The sequence below is a fragment of the Apteryx mantelli genome, chromosome 14 (assembly GCF_036417845.1).
Source record: "Apteryx mantelli isolate bAptMan1 chromosome 14, bAptMan1.hap1, whole genome shotgun sequence".
In the NCBI taxonomy this organism is placed as follows: Eukaryota; Metazoa; Chordata; class Aves; order Apterygiformes; family Apterygidae; genus Apteryx; species Apteryx mantelli.
The window spans coordinates 14137819-14156371 of record NC_089991.1 but is presented as its reverse complement, the minus strand read 5'-3'; the positions used below and the strand labels follow the sequence as shown (position 1 = coordinate 14156371).

Here is an 18553-nt window from a genome sequence, read left to right as displayed (position 1 = left end):
TCTTCCTATGTTTCATTTTGAGGCATATTTCAACAAGGTGCTGATGTCCTAAACACTGGATTATGATATCACTGAAGTATTGAATAGTATTTGTTTAAAACAAATGTATTTTTATTGCTACGCTGGCAATCAACAACACGTAGAACCACTGGGCTGCTTCACAGAGACTGAATTAAACATTATGGATTAAAGGCCCAATGCTGGCTCCCCTGAATGCAGCAGGAATTACCTATAGCTAGGATTTCAACACAATTTAATGAATCTAACTTTATGTACAAATGTAGCAGAGTGCCATCTGTGAAACCCACTAACACTAAATGGATTCAATGGTCAGAGAGAAGTGCAAATACGGATTTGCATACTTAGACCAAAAATTACTGTCTGCAGATAGAGTGCAAGGAAGATGCACAGCCTTATTCTGTGAGGCTTCAGGTGCACAGGCCTTTACTACTGAAATTGTCCCTTAATTTGTCCCGTGGAGTGTGTGTGTGGGGGAAGCATTCACAATTGTGCTTACCTACCTTTGAAACCTTTCTGAGCCACTGATCTAACATTAGTGCATAGCAAAACACATTTGGATGTATATTGTCAGAACTGTGGGCAGGAATCAAATTACTAGTTCAAATGACAGATTATGCAGAAGTGTTCACCACTGTGTTTGAATTCATCTTCCAAAAAGAGCCTGTGAGCGGAAACTGCGTGGCTATTGTAGACATTTAGTATGACTAAGTTGTCAGAGAAGTAAAATTCTTGCGGAAGCTTATACCCAAAGAAAAAGTTCATCTAAAGTTTTACTCCCTCTGTCTCTCAAGTCAGCTACCTCTGATATGCAAAACAGCTGAGTCTTCAAATGCCAGCAGGAACAGAGGGAACTTTCAAGAACCGTATCAAAGGCCTAGGATATCTTTACTTTTAGAATTTACTTGCCACAAAGTCATAAATTTAACGCCTTTGCATTCTTTTTGTCATGTCGGAGTCACCCTGCCCTTGAATGTCTCCCAACATGCTTTAAAGTTTATTAACCTTTCAGATGTGTTGTATAAAGCCAACTGAGAGACACTCAGAGACAAAATGGAGATAAGGAAAGTAATTCCATTAGTGAATGAACTAGGATGAGTGACTATCTTTGAAGTGCTTTTAAAACTGGAATGCAATTGAACAAAGGAGTACAGATTCAGAATAAAAGTAGGCACTCTCCAGTGAAAAGAAAGTTACCCTTAAATGATTCTTTCGGAACGAAACTTTATCAGGAAAGCTTGTAAATTCTTAATACAGCTGTATCTGGCAATTATTCAACAATCCTCCATAGTAAATGGCTAATGATTATTAATTCCTTTGGTATTCAGAGTAATCATTCATAATGAATTCAGAATGAACTCATTTGGTGTTAATGTGATGTGTAATTCCATGGGAGTCCTATTAGAATTTTGCCTTATTAAGTATCCATTTAGTACTAGGTGTTATTACTCTAAACTCATAAGCACTAGAAAAGTAATTACCAACAACATGTGGCTGAATTACTGAGAAGCTAATGCTTGCACAGAGTCTGAACACGTAACAGAACGCTCCCGCCAGCTCCACAGGACTTCTGCAGGTGACATAGTACAGTCTGTCCTTGCCTTGGATGTGGCACTCTGAAGGGCAGAATGTGCTTAAAGAAAGCAGCAAGGAAATGATCCTACCAGAAGCTGGCAGGTGGGAACATAAGCAGGGAAGGGAGGCACAGATCCTCCAGAAATACAGTATTCCCTACGAGGAAATCTATGTTTATTTCCTGCCAAAGCTCCCTATCAGGAAAACCTTTAGTCTGTTTGGATCTCCAGAAAGGTTGTTTCCAGAGAGCAGGATAATTCATACTAAGCTTCTGCAAGAAGTGGTTCTGCTGCCCCTGCTGTTTACGATCTTTGAGTGCCATCTCAATGGGATTGCTGTGGTCGGTTCGGGCAGCTAAAAAGATGGAAAACTAACCCTCTTCCCCCCCACCCCCCCCAAAAAAAAAAAAAGATTATTTTTCATCTGGTTTCATTAGTTTTCAGCTGATTTGGTTCCCTGAACTAGCTAAATGAATGTCAGGCCATGCCAGTGCAACAGGAGGTACAAGGGAAGAGGAAGGGAAGACTGGAATGGCACCACCTTCATCAACATCACTGGCCTAGCTGTGACTGCAAACCACACAGTGATCGAGAGTGGTCTGAGGGTACGACAGCGCTGCTTACACTGCTCAAGTGAACTCGAGCTCGTTCTTGTGTCACCTCGTTTTGTGCTGGCACAACTATTTATGTAGCAACCAGATCAAGCGGCTGATTTGGATTAAAAATACCCAGGATAAAATAAAAAGGTATTTTCATCTGGATCAATACTTTGATCCAGTTCATCCCATGATCACACAGACATTTGTACTGGCATAATGGAAGTACTGGCATGGAAAAGAGAACAAGCAGCTGGTGTAGCATCTGCACAAGGTGGCTATGCCACTGAAAAATGGTCTTTGTAATCACGGTCTGAGCTGTATTTAATGATCTATATTAAGAGAGTAAAGAAATCCAAACTGGTAAATGTAAATATGGTTCTGGAATAGAATAGCAGAATTATGCTCATGCTAATTGAGCTAGCAATGTGTGCCTAGTTCAGGCTCACTGAATGAATTTTCTACAAGCTTAAGGCTCAGTACAAATTTTCTGAACTCAAATCAGTATTTTCTATTTGCTCTTCAGAATTCAACACCCAAATAAATCAAATGAGCACCCTTGGACTCAGAAAATAGCTAAACAAAGAACTGGGAGGGACATCTTGGTAATCAGTTCAGTTTCTTTTAGAACTGACAGCACTCAAGTAAAAATCTTCTTTTAATTTCTGGCTTAAATTAATTCACAGTTATTCTAAACCTGTTTGTACTTGTGCCAGCACTGCCCCTTCTCTGAAGTACTTCTCCTTTCTCTCAGGAGTTTTCTCCCTTTGTTTCCTCTCTTTGTTTTGCTAGCTTAAACAAACTAGGCCAAACTCTGTTAGACACTTCTCAAATTGCAGATTTTGTCATCCTCTTATCATCCTAGTACTCCTCTTCATGTACCCCAATTTCAGACAATCTTTTTGGAACAGAAGTGACCAGAACCTATAATCTTTTCTAACTCAACAACAAATTTCATTGGGACACTTCAACTTTTTATATCAAGGTCATTAATAGATATACTAAAATATTTTAGTTTTGTAGTAAGATCGATGCCAGCAACTTCTGCTGAATATAATTGTTCTCCCCCTGCCGTGTCCCCCCTCCTTGATTCTTCCCTTTAATTAGTTCCCTCACACCTTACACTAATCTTACCAACTGCATTCAGTTCAATGGTAATAGGGACTGATAGTAGAAATAGGTAGTTATCTTGATTTTTTAGTTTTAGTAATGGCTAAAAGAGACGACGTGAAGATTTTTGTAATGCCACTTTTGACTCATGTAATCTGGCAATACACAGTAACAACCATTTTGGCTACTGTCAATTTGGCTCACACAAAACTGTCAGATTCCTTTGAAATATCATCTTTGGACTAAGAATCACTATGGAACATTTTCAACCTTAAATGGTTTTTGTTTAATACAGATAGAGGCAATTTTTAAAGAGTCACTAAAATGGAAGATATAATTCAAGCTTATCTGCAGAATATTCTGCTGGCAAAAGCACATTGAGTGAAAGACACTGACTCTATATATGTGTGTTTGTTCCACATATTTATACTAAAATACTTGATGTCCCTAACAGAAAATAACTATGGTTTAAAGTTAATATCTGACATTCCTAAAGACAGGAATCATTCCAAGTGTTCTTTCTGCCCCTTCTGACTAAACCAACAGTCATCTCCCCCTTTATCTATGTAGTAAATGTGATGTGTTATAAAGATTTTATTACTTGATAGTATCTATATGATTCTACTTGTTGACACATCAGGACAACATAGCTTCAAATGGGGGCTTATCTTCAAGGTAATCTAGTCTAATTTGGAGACCTCTGTCACATGGCTGCAGTCTTCTAAGCAACCCTCAGTCACCACCAAAAGGGAAGAAAAAGCTACATGCCCATACGAAATGGATGTGTACTCTGTTTGCCGTTAACATGAGTAGTAACTTGATGGCAGGGAGAAGGGAATGCAGGCTTCTGCTGTAAGCTGTCATCACCACACAGCAATTAAAAAAATCCAATTCTTTCTTAGCCACAATGTGTTGGGAAGATGTCAGCCTCCAGGATCTTTCTCTCAACAGCTACAGCTACCTAAGGGATTTGTGCAATCACATCAGTAATCTATTCAAATGAGGCTCAGAAGGCAGAGGGGCAGATGCGGTTCAGAGACTAATCCCACTTCTGCAGCATAAACCTGAGTTCTGCATGGACGTTGGTGGCAGCAGGCCTGTCACGATAGCTGGACAGCTTACTGCAACCACTCCCAGAGCACGTGCATTTCCGTACACACTGAACCGACTGCACATTTTACAGTGTTATTCCTGTTTCTCCCACACCTCTTCTGCAGTGCCCTACAACTGCATTCCAGCATGTAGCACTCACTGCACTGTAACCACCACACAGTGTTTTGCTCCGCTCAGCAACCAAGCAACTGGCAGGTCATCCTACGTGATGCTGGCTTAGATTTTCTTGGAGAAACACTGTACAGAGCTTGCCTTTAACTGAGTTTGCTCAAGTTAAGAACAATATGTAACAGCATGTTTTAATGTGTTCTTTCTACAGGAATTCTGTTAAAAGTTGCTCTGATTCTCACAAACAAATCATGTTATAAAATGATACAAGTCTTTAAATGCTATATAAATGTTATCTGCTGTACAGAAGACAGGCTTTCAAAACCCACAATGACATAGTATTATGAACACTGAAAATTAAAAGTTCTTAAATAAAAATTACAAACAAATGATTGGCCTTTTATACAGTTTACTAGCGTTCTGAACACATTATTGACTTATTAACCATAGGCTACAAGTATGCATAATGAAATGATTTTTAATGACAAACATTAAATTATCTAATTAACATTAGACTACTAGACAGTCTTACAAGATAATGTATTTCCTTGTATTAATTGAGAATCTGATGGAAATTGGAGATGTTTAGGATTTTGCAGGACTTTGTCCCAGAGTATTTACCATTGTGTCACATTTATTTAATACAAAACACTTACTTACAGTGGCAAGGAGACATTTATAAAGATGGTCACGTTTTGAAGCATAGGGACATTTGATTTTTCTGCTTGTCTCTGTTTCTGCCTTGTACTGTTTAGAGGAAAACTCATTAGTTTTAACTACTGTTTCGCGGAAGAACAAAGATATTAAAAGCTTTTGTATTTATCTTGTCTTTTGTTTATTTTGAGGCATCAGTGTCTTGAAAAGAGAGGGACAGGCATCCAGAGACATGCAAGGGTCTCAATAACCTCTTCACTGGCTAGTCTGAATTGCTCCTATATCCATGGCCAACCTGGCTTAATAGAATGTATAACTATAGGCACCCCCATAGAAAATATTTGCAATTTAAAGTGGATTCTCAATTACATTATTGTCTCTAATATACAAGCTTGATAAAGCTATTCAGGATTTTTTTTATTGGAATGATTTTTGGATACAATGCTGCTTCTGCAAAATTAATATAAATCTTTTCAAATAAAATTTCCCAATTTCTAATGAAAAAAAATATTTATTTTTCATCTGCTTTAAAACAAGCACATTTAAATTTGTGTGAAATCTTTGACTTCAAATCCATTAATGCCTATTTATATAAAGTGCCCTTTAATAATTCTACCTTGATAGCAGTTCTTCTCTTCATTTTTTTCCTGTAGCTTGGGCTAACTAGAGCGTTTTCTTTAATACATTGCAGGGTTTTTTTCTATAATATGTATGATAACACAGGCTATCAAGGGCTGCTGAGAAAGGGGGTTAACTTATAGCTCCAATAAGACAACTCTCCACTTAAAAATAGTTTGTGTTTAAATGTCTCAAGAAGAAATGCTCTAGGTCATTCCAATAAATGGAAATAAAATCTACTGATTTTGAAACATACTGTTTCTGTTAAAAATGCCTACACATAGTAATTTCATATTTCCAACATAGAAAACTTCAAAATCTCATTTTTTTTAAGATACCAAAATTTCATGACTTCTTCATTTTCATACGTTTACTTTTGTAACGTCAACATCTCTATATTTGGATCATCAGTGGTTACTGAAGCAAATACACAAAGTTGCAGAGCTAAAGAAAGGCCAAGTTCTCCACTTGGGCTGCCAGGAAAACTTCCACAATGCAAGGGTTACTCAGAGTTCAGTATACATGGAATAAACGGGGCATACTGCATTATGCATCCTGCTTTCCAGACTGCTGTTCCCCAGCCCTCCATCATTAAAGAAATAGCACTCTATTTTAAATACAGATTATAAAGTTTGCCTCAGGTCATAAGAGGCCAGCTTAATAGCCAGAGATCCTGATTCACTGCTGTTTGTTACAAACACAAGACACCCATCCATCTTTTAGCTGTTATAATTTCTCCAACACATTGCCCGTGTCTCCGCTAATTTTCCTGAACTGAAGAATATTAACCTCCACCTATGGCACTTGCACAGCGTGGTGCTTTATTTGTGCACATAAGCCCCATTCCCAGTTGAATTCTGCTGTCCTACAGGACTCCTTCAGCTGTAATTCTTGAATCTCAGTTAAGGGGAATGTAAAAATTAGATATTGTTTTCTTTGAAGATGTATCCGTTTTGCAGTTGATTTTTCTTTTAGTTTAAAATCATGTCTACTACCTACTATCTCCTTTACTCTCAAGTTTTCCTCTATTCTAATCTCTCACAGCCCACCTGAAGAGTTAGATGGAGCCGACAGCTACCTGGTGATGACAATAAGCTATTTGCTACCCCAATAAGCCAACCAGGATTCTGTCTTGAAATAAAAATCTCAAAAACAAACAAGAAAAATCAACATTTGAGTATATTTTTCCTATGCTAACAATGTGTTTATAATGTTGTGTCACACTAAAAATACTGATGCAGGTTCATTGTGCAAGAGCAGAGAAAGTGAAAATGTGTGATGCAAAGAGGGATGTATTTCTCTTCCTGAAGTATAACAAAAGTCAATTTTCTTTGCATCTAAATACTTTTTTGGTGTAAGCTATGCTTTGATGTATATGATACACAGTAACAGCTCACTAAATATTTTGAAACAGTTAAAATTCTTTATATTTGCTTAGATACAATATATATGAGAAATAAATATATTTTTGTAGTGGAGAAAATATATACAAATCATGTGTTTTTTCTTCACCTGCTCCAAAAAATCAGATTTTTGCATCTGTTTGTTCTGTTCACTGCTTTTATTAGACCTAGCCTGTAGTATCCCTCTTTCAAAAGTTTTATCCTGGTTTTATTTATTCTGGAGTCAGTCAGCAATAAATTTGCTGGTATTAATCAAACAATGCAGATATAAAACTCAAAAAATGAGACAGTATTGTTATCTCTTGTGATTTTTTCTTAATTATTGGAATAAGCAATATTTTTCTTAAAGCTTCCTTCTGGAATCAGAAGGAAAATCTGTAAGATGCTTGAAGATTTGAACTTCCGTTTGGAAGTTTCTATATCTTGTAGTTTTAAACAACATTTGATAAACAAAATCTGTTCTCCTCCTAAATTATGAGAAAGCATTAGGAAATAAAGAAAACATAATGACAATACTTCATTAAAAAAAAAAACACTCTTGATTTTTAACCCAAACTTGCATTTCTGAAAGGGAAAATTTGGTAATGCGTGCAGATCACTAATCATTCTCAGGATGCTTAAAAATCTGGATGCTTACTTCAACAACCAGAGAGAGTGCCAACTACCTGATACTCTGTTTCCTCAGACAAACTGTGTTGACAAAACTTGCACAACAATTTAAATGGCTTTAAAAATCGTCTGGATCCCCAGTGCATGCAAGACCCTAGAGGCCAGGATTATTGTCGTGGCTTCTCCAGTGAGCGTGCTGAAGGGGTTCTAAAACCTGCCTGAACCCCCGTGAACGTTTCTCCAGAGGTCCAGAGGCATGGCCCTTCTGAGCAGTCTCTGAAAATCAGGTAGAGAAGTTTGTGCCATAAACCACACTGCCATCTAGTGATAAAGCTTTAATTCTGCTTCTTAACTGAAAAAGCATTAAAATACACCACAGATGGACTTCTGTGCAAAAACCTGTAGCTTACAAGGTTAGTTAAAGCTTGTGTTCTGAAAGCCAGGAGATTTAAAGAGATCAAAAGGCGTAAGCTCTTCTTGCACAATACTAGAATTTTTATAGCATTTATAAAACTGCGAGACAGATTATTAAATATATTGACAACATTATGCTGTCCTTACCATAAAAAGCAAGCCTCCAGCCCACCTCTAAAGCTCTTCTTTTGCTAGGAGCACCTGATGAGATTCTGTAAACAAGTCATCTTTGCTTGAGTTTACTCACTGCTAACACAGACAAGGGGCTGTGTTTGGCTTCAGGTTGCTAATGACTGCCTTGCAATACAATATCGCCCTAGTTCAGGGAAAGCTGCCTCTTGCCTTCCCTGTGCTTGACTTTCTCATTTTGTTTTTTGGTAAAAAAGGTTCATGCCGAGTAAGACATGATAACGACTCCTGCATGCAAAGACAGTCTAGCAGCAAGTCCAGACTATATCATAAAAACCCCTCTCAACTTGCTAATGCGAAGAAAAGTGTGTTCAGGACATCCTCATACAGATTTGTATTGCAAGATCTGTCCTTGAGAATTGAAATATAAATTTCTTCAGTCCTTTGTGTTTATTAATTACTAATTCTTTATAGTTCTAACATCACTTTCTCTTGAAGCTGTCAATATCCTTTACAAAGAAGGACACATTGCCAAGGCCAGAGGCATAAAGCTCATAGTTTTCTCAAGGTCATAGAGTAAGGTCTGTGGGGTCCACTACTGCTTAGCACACCTGAAAATTAGCTCTCACTTTCAACTGTGATTGCTGTGATTCTGTTGTGAGCAGCTGCAGTTACAGTGTAGTCTGCAAGGGTGTGTCAGATGTAAACCACTACTCTGCTGTATTCTGGAGCCTATAAAACAGGCAGGCTTGGACAATTATTTGAAGAGATATAAATATCAGCTCTCCTACTCCATTCATCTCTTGAGCTTTTAGGCTCATGTAAGTCTACTGCAATGTTTTATATGTTAAGTATTTCATGACTTTCCCTTTGCCAGATGGGATAGGGGAGAAACAAAATGAACTCAAAAAAAGAGGGACAAGAGTTGCTCCAAGTGGACTTATGATAGAAAAAGAGAAAAGAAGATAGGGAAAGGCTAACATATGGCAAAAATTAGAGCTCATCCAAAATCGGAGCATGTCTCCCACTGAGTGATAGTGGAATCAGCAATAAAGCACTCTGTAAATAACAGCAACTAAAGCTATTCTTACACAATTAAATCTCTGTCTTGCCTATATTTTTATGCCTAGCTTTCTTCTTGTCAGCTGTGGAAATGCTACGTGCTTAAGGGGATGACGTACAAGAAGAGGCTGAAAGAACTGGGCCTGCTCAGCTTGGAGAAATGAAGGCAAAGGGGAGACCTTATCGTGGTCTACAATTACCTGAGGAGTTGGAGGATGGAGAGAAGATGGAGTCAGACTCAGAGCGGCACAGTGATAAGAGGAGAGGGAACAGACGCAAGTGGGAACACAAGAGATTCTGATTAGATACCAGGAAATTTTTTTTACTGTGAGGCTGGTTACTGGAACAGGCTGCCCAGAGAGGCTGTGGAATCTCTGTCCTTGGAGGTGTTCAAGATTCGACCGGACGTGGCCCTGAGCAATCTGATCTAATTAGACACGTTTTGAACTGGGGGTTGGACTAGATGACCCCTGGAGGTCCCTTCCAACCTAGAGTATGACTACATGATGATAGAATCAAGCATTTCTACCTTGGCCCATAAGCCAAATGAAAAATTTCCTTGTCCACAAATGAGACTAACTCTCAACACAGCAGGGAAATCCAGGCATAAAAAAGACGCAACTTTTTTGCCCCATGTCTTTTAAAAAAATACTTGGCACAAAACGAGAAAAGAATTTTTAAATGTTTTAAACTTTAGAAAGTGAATTCTGTTTTCAGGGATTCAAAATGGAGTTGATCACCTTGATTTTTTTTGTTTACTACTATGCACATGAACTTTGAAAAAGTTAGTTTACCAAAACTCTTAGCTTCTTGGCAAATATAGTAATTATATAATGGCTTCAAAGCAGTAATTTGATAAGATGATAAAACAACAAACTTTTAAAAACACTGCAGAAAATTTACAAAAATATAAGATCATTAAAAAAAAAATTCCCCTGAAGAGGAACATCCTCTGAGACCATATTTCTCTCAAAAGTCTAAACCGGTTGTGAAAAGATGACTCACTGGAAAAACACCTCCAATACTACACAATGTCTTAAAGTCATTGCTGCTTCCAAGCACCGTTATAGAAAAAAAAGATAAATTTTGCTAATCAAACAAATGAATATACCTTGACAGTGATACAGAATCTGGGTACATAATATAGATTTTCAAGCAAAATTAAAAGAAAAATCTATTGGTTTCTGTTGTTGATTTCAAGAACATCAATCTGCTCTTTCCTATATGGCTTTTCTACAAGTGATTTGTACACTTAGGCCCTATTTATACTTTTATTTGTTTGCTTGTTTTGATTTTTCTTTCCACACTGTTGCCACACAGCATTACTATTTGCAACCCAAGTGCCACTAACAGCTCTTCAGCTACAGGCATTTAGACCCTTTTGTGCCCTAACTCTTCCCAGCTGCATCACTGCTTCCAGCTTCCTCTCCTGAAAGGAGTGCTTATTAGATTATTCTTACATGCTGCTATTCTGGTTGTTGTACAGAGGCAGACCAGAGGACTAGATAAAAGATTTCCTTTTCTTCCTGTTCAGGTTCCTCAAAACTGAAAACTAGTTTGCTCAGAAAAGGTGCATGGACTATGTAGACCCCCGATTTAAGCAGTAATTCTTGCAGACGAGCACAGAATCACTAGAGTGGCTAGTGACTGCTCAGCGTGATGTACACAAAGGCAGGAGAGTAACAGGAGAGTTTTTTTGTCCAGATGCTGTAATTATGGACTGAGGGAAACCAGAAGTGTAGACTGCTAGGGGCACTGGGGTGAAAGGTAGCTGAAGCTGACTCACATCTCTCTCTCTATTCCTCAGGAGGGATGATCAAACTGGAATTGATTTATATGGGATAGCCACAGCACAAGAAGTCAGGAAGAGAGATGGCTTGAACCAGCTTTGTACTGTCTTGCTGCTGTGCACTGGATAAGCTTGCAAGCAGGAGACAGGCAAGCTGAGAACGCAACCAGTGCAGGTCCTCCTCTGCTCAGTCTCTAGTGGAAACACTGAAACCACCAGCACTGAAAACTGAAACAGCACTGAACAGTGAAATCCTTTCAATACCAATTTTCAGTCTTTTGTTTGAGAAAGAATCATTCTCTTACAATAACGGCATTTTTGAAATGTTTTTGTCTGGTCAGTGCCTTCTCTTTTAAGTCATTGTGACCTACATACAGACACGATCCAAATAAAGCTTTCTCTTTAATTTTTTATGTGACATTGCTTGGCTGAGCTAGCTCTGGAGTTGCTGTGGCCTCTGTTTTATTTTTTTGACACAGGGTCAGATACGAGTTTATACAGTTTTTTGTTTGCATTTCCTTCACTATCAAAATGAATGTTTAAATGTTTCTCTTCAAAAATTCTAGAGACCTTCCTCACTTAAGGTGGTATGATGGACATAACGCTTTACTAGTATTGTTATCCTGAAGTGTTAAAAGAAGAAGCAGGCAAGAGTTATGTCTCTGTGTGGATAAAATACAGGACTGAAGCACACAATAAAATTACTGCGACTTAACATGTTACCACAGAGTCACAGTAAATGATATGCATGTGCTCTTAGCTGCTTGCCATAAGGTACAACATGTTAGCTTAAATCATTTTCACCAAGACACTTAGATGAAGTTTGGATGGCACAAGAAATTACTCCCGGGATATGAAATCCATCCCCTGCTATAAGTTGTATTCAAATCAAGATTGGTAGGAACATTACTACCTGATGACTGTTCATTAAGTCTGGGCAAGACAAATTTCATAGTCCATTCAAATCCCAGTGGCTGGAAACTTGTTGCAAACTGATTTCATAGCACAAAGGTCTATTCCATTTGGAATAACCCAGGCGATGAACTGATCTCTGTGTGGATCGCTGGCTGGAAGCAAAGATGTACTGATTTTTCCCGAACTCGCAATTCACTCCCACAGCTGGCACCATTTTGACAAACAAAAGAATAACCAAGAAGTGAACTGCCCTGGAGGCTCCTCTGTCTTGTGATTTGCCCCTGCAGGTCAGGGCTGAGTCTCACTAGCATAGCAAGGGGCACCGTCAGGGCTTGTGCTATACCTGCACTCTGGGTATAAATAAAGAAGTGCAGAAGCCACTGCCATCAGCCTGGCACCTTCCACTACCCCTACATTACTCAGCAGTTAACAGAGAGAAACAACAGGCATGTCAGCACAGCAGAGGAAAAGCAGCTGGCTAGAGGATGAAGGAATAGAAAGAAGCAATTATACTATTATGGGTATCAAACAAGCCCACATCATTCTAACTTGTGCTTGGGGGTGCAAGGCCAGCTCATATCCACCTTCACCGCTGATTGTTTTTTGACAGAAATTGTTCCCTAAACAGTCATGTTCAGTGATTATTTGTCTCCTTCCTTCTTCCTCTGATTACAGCCAGACTGGGATATCCCTGATCCGCATAGAAATGAATATTTTAAAAGTCAGTGCTGTCCTCAGAGAGGCTTGTGCACCATTAGGTCTCCAGATTTACTGCGCTAGCAAAGAACAGTGCAGTAATGAGGCAGCAGCAATAGGCTACAAATGAGAAAAGGGCTAAAAGCAAAGGGTTTTGTCTTGGTACATATCTGACTGAAAATTAAAATGATCATTATGTAAGCAATTCTCACCAAGTTTAGTATCCACACTTAGAGTCAACCCCATATTATAGATTCTTCTTGATTTTTGACTCAGCACATACATTATATTCTGACTGTGAACATGAACAGCAACAAAGTATTACTATTAAAAAAATAAAACAGATTCAAACATGACTCTTCTGATGTGTTACTGTGTTACAGCAAGTTCTTCTGTTTCCTAGGTCTCTGCATGAACGGTTTTCCCACAGCCAACTGCAGCTTGTGAAAAATAGTAACTATTCTCTGTGGTGTATGACAGCAGCACAGCTTTCCCCAGAACTATTGGGAAAGCACAGTTATTAATTGCAATATGCATACCCAAGCCGATACAGTCTGCAAGAATGGTTGATAATGAATGCACTGAATTGTGCTATGACTGCATAAGATATCAGGGCAGCTTCACCTGCCGTTAGAGTCAAAAGAGGTCTGTTCGTTGCCTGTTCCCATGTTGTTAATACCCTAGTCTCTGCTCAAGAGAATACTGAAATCCAAGTCACAGCTGAAATCTGTTCCCTTGCTGAGTTTGTTTTTTAGATTAATGTAAAACAAAATGAAAAAAAAAAACAAAAATAAATCACACAACATAAGCATTAGTCCATTTTTCATCACGATTCATAGCTCTCCCGCCTTTTCTCACTATTCACCAACCCTGCTAACAGAAGAGCCCTGAAATCTAGTTACACTCAACCTTGACTCACTGGGTGGACCTTCTCTCCCATTGAGCCATATAAAGCTTTGTGGTTGCTTTATGCCTATGATGACTGTCTCTACTTGCTTATATTTTACTTACTCATATTTTCCATCATCTGGGAACAATTCAAGAGCTTATTTTGGCTTGACCAGATCTGACTCACCCTGGGTGACTTCAGAAATTAGAATTAAATTGGGATTAGTGTAGAAAAAACAAAGCTATAGTCAAATTCTAATTAAAATCTCTCTACCGATGTGACAAATACTGCCTGGCCTCTGATCTAAAAGTATAAGCAGTATTTATCTGGCCTCTCACTGGTCCAAGCTTGGGTCAGTCAGCCAGCTTGATTTTATTCTGAGGGAAAAAACATAACAGGTAACATGAAGCCCTTTTATACTAAATTTATGCCATGGGGGAAAAACCCTTACAATTGCAAAAATTTCAGACACCACAGTGGTAAAAAATTAAGTTCATTCATACATATTTTTGAATTCCAACCCATGACAAAAAAACAAAGGAGTATCAAACTTCCCAAATAAAAAGTATTAAAATAGCCAACAGGTTACACCAGTGTTTTGAACTATAAAATACTACTATATTTTTATAGAGTGGTTAACTACCTTACACTAGCATTTAAATCATTCATATTTATGTCTGAGACAGTTGCAAAGTCTGTTCTTCTATGCCTGCAAGTACAAGGTAGGCCAGGTTATGAAATATGCATAAAGGGACACTGTCAGGTGAAAACCACTGGGCAAAATTCCAAGGACTTCACTGTGTACTTGGTTCAGTTCTTTGCTGGGCAAACTCCTGTTAAAATCAATGGGAATTTTGCCTGAACAAAGATCTCAAGGAATGTTATACTCAAAACCAAGCAAACAATAATAAAAAAAAACTCATTTGTTACAAAACTTTGAATTATTAAAAATACAAAAATTCTACAATATTCAAATTTAATGTATTTTTCATGGTTATAGAATTAATAAGACATAAAATCTCTAGGTTTAGGTAGTGAAAGTAAGTGATATTTTTTCCTTCTTAATTAGTTCCACTCTGTGGCATATTTGCTAAGATGCTAGTATGGTGAGTGGGCTATCAATATCACAGGAAGGCATTTCTTTACCAAAGAAGAAAAAAAAATTTCCTTTGAAAAATAAAACATTTAAAGAAATAATGGATTAGATTTAGGTCTGTAAAAAACTTAGTATGCAAATCCTGAAGGAACCAGAGTTAATCTGTCTGTAATTTGATGGCAGCACCTCAGCAGCTAAGCATGTTGATGCCAGACAATTGCTGCTTTCACTCATTTCACTCATTGTCAGAACTTTAAGAACTTTCTACCCCCCCCCTTTTTTTTCCCTCAAAGCGGAAAAAAGTTTAAGTAGGCAGCTCTTCTCTGAAGGCATCCATAGTTTAGATGTCTAGCCTAAAAAAGAGCAACTACGTTTCTGATACTGAATCCCTATCTTTTTTCAAGACAGCCTCAGTGAAAGTAATTTCATAGCACAAGGCAACTGAACAACTATAGCAATCATGTTATAATAAAATTATATCAAAGCAGACATTGCTCACAAACATATATATATGCTGGAGGTATGGAGGATTCTTTGTGATGACTTATTGAACTTTAGTCAACACTGATTTTTAAATCTTTCATTCTTCATCTCAGAGAAGATAAGAGAATTTCTCCTTCCTTCTTTCCTCCGTACTGCTAAGATGTCTGGATACTTTAGTTTTTCCTATGTAGTTCCCTAACTGCAACTTCTCCATTATCATTCAGAGATAGCCTGATTTAATTCCAACTTAATCATTTTGGGGTACAGACATACACTTGCATTGCATTGTATGAGTCACTACACCATTTTTGCTACAGAAATGTATCACTTGAGAGGATACATCATTAAATACAAGTTATACTTGAAAACATTTTTGCCATTCAAATGGCTGCCAAAGCAGAACAAACTGACCACTCTAACATATACCAGACTGAAGTACAAGAACTGGTATGATGGAATATTCTGTAAACATAACATCCGACCTACATGGTATTCAGTGACAGGGGGATGAAAGTAATACTGAAATTGTAGTGGTGCTCCAAATGTTAACTATCTAAACTGCAACTTCAAACACAAAATATGAACCTTGTATGAAATGTGGATTGCTTGGAAGCGACACGTCCTGCATTTTTAAAATCAATCTCAATCTTTTCACATAATAAATAGAATGACAAGGCAGAGTTTGTTTAACTGTATTCCTCCCTTTCTATTCCACCAGTTAGGTTCAGCCTGAATAGAGGAATCCCATAATCGTGCAAAAAGCCATCATTCATGTGTCCTTCCTCTCCAGAATGAAGTCTCCCATTTATGGTTTAATTTACAATTTTTTCAAAGTGGCACAAAGTAGGCTGGGAAAAATGCATTCTTAGGTCAGTTTTCAATGTTTTTGAGGAATAACTATGCCTATTAGAAGCATGAAGAAAAACAACCATACTTCTAACCAACCATTCCAGTGAATAGAAAAGAAATCAATTTAGGCTGGCAAAGGTATCTTTTGCTGGTAGAGTATGTATTATTCAGCAAGGTGGTTTTAACTATAGTGGGGAAAGAATGCCATCTGTTAAAATAAACTGTTATACAGCTACATCAGCATATCCTTGGTAATGCAGACTTGGCCCTTATTCTGTGATAAGTCTCCACATTGGGAATTAGATTAGTGTAATCATAGAGAAACGCAGCGTAGTTACACCAGTATAATTCCCCATGAGGATCATGAAACAGTTGTCAAAGGCTTGCATTTTTCTTTTATTATGAGTTGGGGGGGGGGGGACAGCTTCAGTTGGACAACTCTGGAAGCAAGAATTTATATTATAAAAGATACTACTAATGCATTGTACTTCACATGTAACTCAAGATTAGAAATACCGCTATTACCCCAATGAAATAATGTAACATGTTTAACATTCTGCACTATTTTCACGCATCCTACTGCCGTACCAACCAGGCACCACTATTCATGTTTCCTTCCCTAAGGCAGGCATATTATTTACTTCACACCACATTCTCTAGCATTTAAATTAGCCAGTAGCAAATCCAAAGTCTAAAAAACCCAGTGTCATGACACTGAGCATTTGCCTAAAAATGCAATGCTATGTGCTTTAATTCTTATTTAAATTAATTATTATTTAATTATTGACACTTCTGGCCTATGGATAAAGCAAGATATTCTGTGGAAGGTACTATGCAGCCTCAGTAGACTACACGCTGAGAGTTGCTATTGAGCAGTCAGAAAAAGATGGGACATGATACAAAACGCAACCATTCCTGATGATCTCAGCAATATAAAAATGTGGCTTCTGCAGCTTTAGAAGCCACTTGTCCAAAATAGGATTTGCAGAAATCTGAACAAACCTGTTCCAACTTGCTGAAAGATGCATATTCACAAAGTTCTGAATTCAGCCTTACCGTCAGACTTTGTGGATTGTGCATGGCTCTGGAAAACAGCATGGCACGGGTGAAAGCATGCTGTGAGATAATGCAGCCTTCCTGCTCAGATCCTCATAATGCCCACCTCTCTAATGCAACAGTTCAAATATCATTGAAATGCTTTGAAACCCTGCTCAATGTCCCAAAATAGCCTGTCAAAACCCTTCAGTGATTCCTTCTAGGAAAACAGTCCTCTCCGAACATCAACAAGAAGCCAGTTTTACACATCATGCTTAGGCAAGACTTCCGCAGACTTCACCTGTCAAGTAGAATACAAAATTGATAAAGGATTGACAAATAACAAACACAACAGCCCAAATTCAACATCCAGCCACTCTTATCTTACGGACTTCAGTTAAAAGGAACAAACATCACTTTTGCAAGATTATCAGATTAGTTCTAATTACATTCTTGTGTGCCTTTAGAGTTGCCAATGGATAGATATGCATAAGTCATGGCTAAATGCAGGCTGAATGAACCACTCAGAGAGATGTCATTACACTGTGGTATTTGCAATTTTATGGACTTGTTTGTGACTGGATCAAGGAAAAGAAGCTCTTAGAATTTCCTATTTGACTGTATCACTCCAAATCTACGGTTCCCAAAACTTTTGGACAAGGAACATTCACTACCTTGCATATTTTTCCACTAGCACCATGTATTCTCATCAAGAATCTAATCAAGAAGACTGTTATATTAATATCTGATATGGTTTTGTGGACCAGCTACCAACCACTTACCCTGGCCTAGCAAACCACAATGGTTTGTTTACTACAACATAAGAACCACAGCCTATTTTATTTGGGGGATGATGGAATGTTTCTTCTATAGCTATGAGGCTTGAGTTAAAGGGAGTCTATGAATGAAGGCAACACAACAATTTCCCAACCATTGACCACCAAGCACACCCTTGAAAGATAACAGAGCAAGCTCTTAGCCTGAAGGATTCTTTCTCTTGATTTGCAAGCCAACTGCAAATCTTGCTTTGTCAAAGTTAGAAGTTATCAGATAACATGGCAAGAGCAATTAAAAAGTGACCTGACTTCATCAAAGGAAACGAATTGCCAAGGGCCATGCCAGGTATTGTTGATGAGCCCTGACAGGAAGACAGGCTGAGCCAGAATAGTCCATAAAATGATCCTATCTGGAAGCTGATTAGATATCCGGCAAGAAAGCATGCATACCAAGAGATTTGTTTGAAGATATGCTAAAAATTGAGGTGGTGGGTTTTTCTTGATTTTGAAATAAACTTAGCATGAAGGGTTCTACAACTTAGGGTCCACAAGAGAACACAATGTGATTCATCGACAACAGCAAAGATCTTCAAGAGAACACAGTATGATATATTCAC

General features: G+C 38.0%; 1 protein-coding gene across 10 annotated transcripts in view; it reads right to left on the bottom strand.

The window, feature by feature from the left end:
- FABP6 (fatty acid binding protein 6) overlaps positions 1-18553 on the bottom strand; it is a 44957-nt gene that overhangs the window by 10445 nt on the left and 15959 nt on the right. For 8 of the 10 annotated variants that reach the window (XM_067304966.1, XM_067304962.1, XM_067304967.1 and 5 more), the window contains one exon: positions 5180-5266. The exons of the other annotated variants lie outside the window; for them this stretch is intronic. In XM_067304966.1, the coding sequence (XP_067161067.1) occupies positions 5180-5266 (87 nt within the window). The remainder of the gene's footprint in view (positions 1-5179; positions 5267-18553) is intronic. 10 annotated transcript variants of the gene reach the window in all.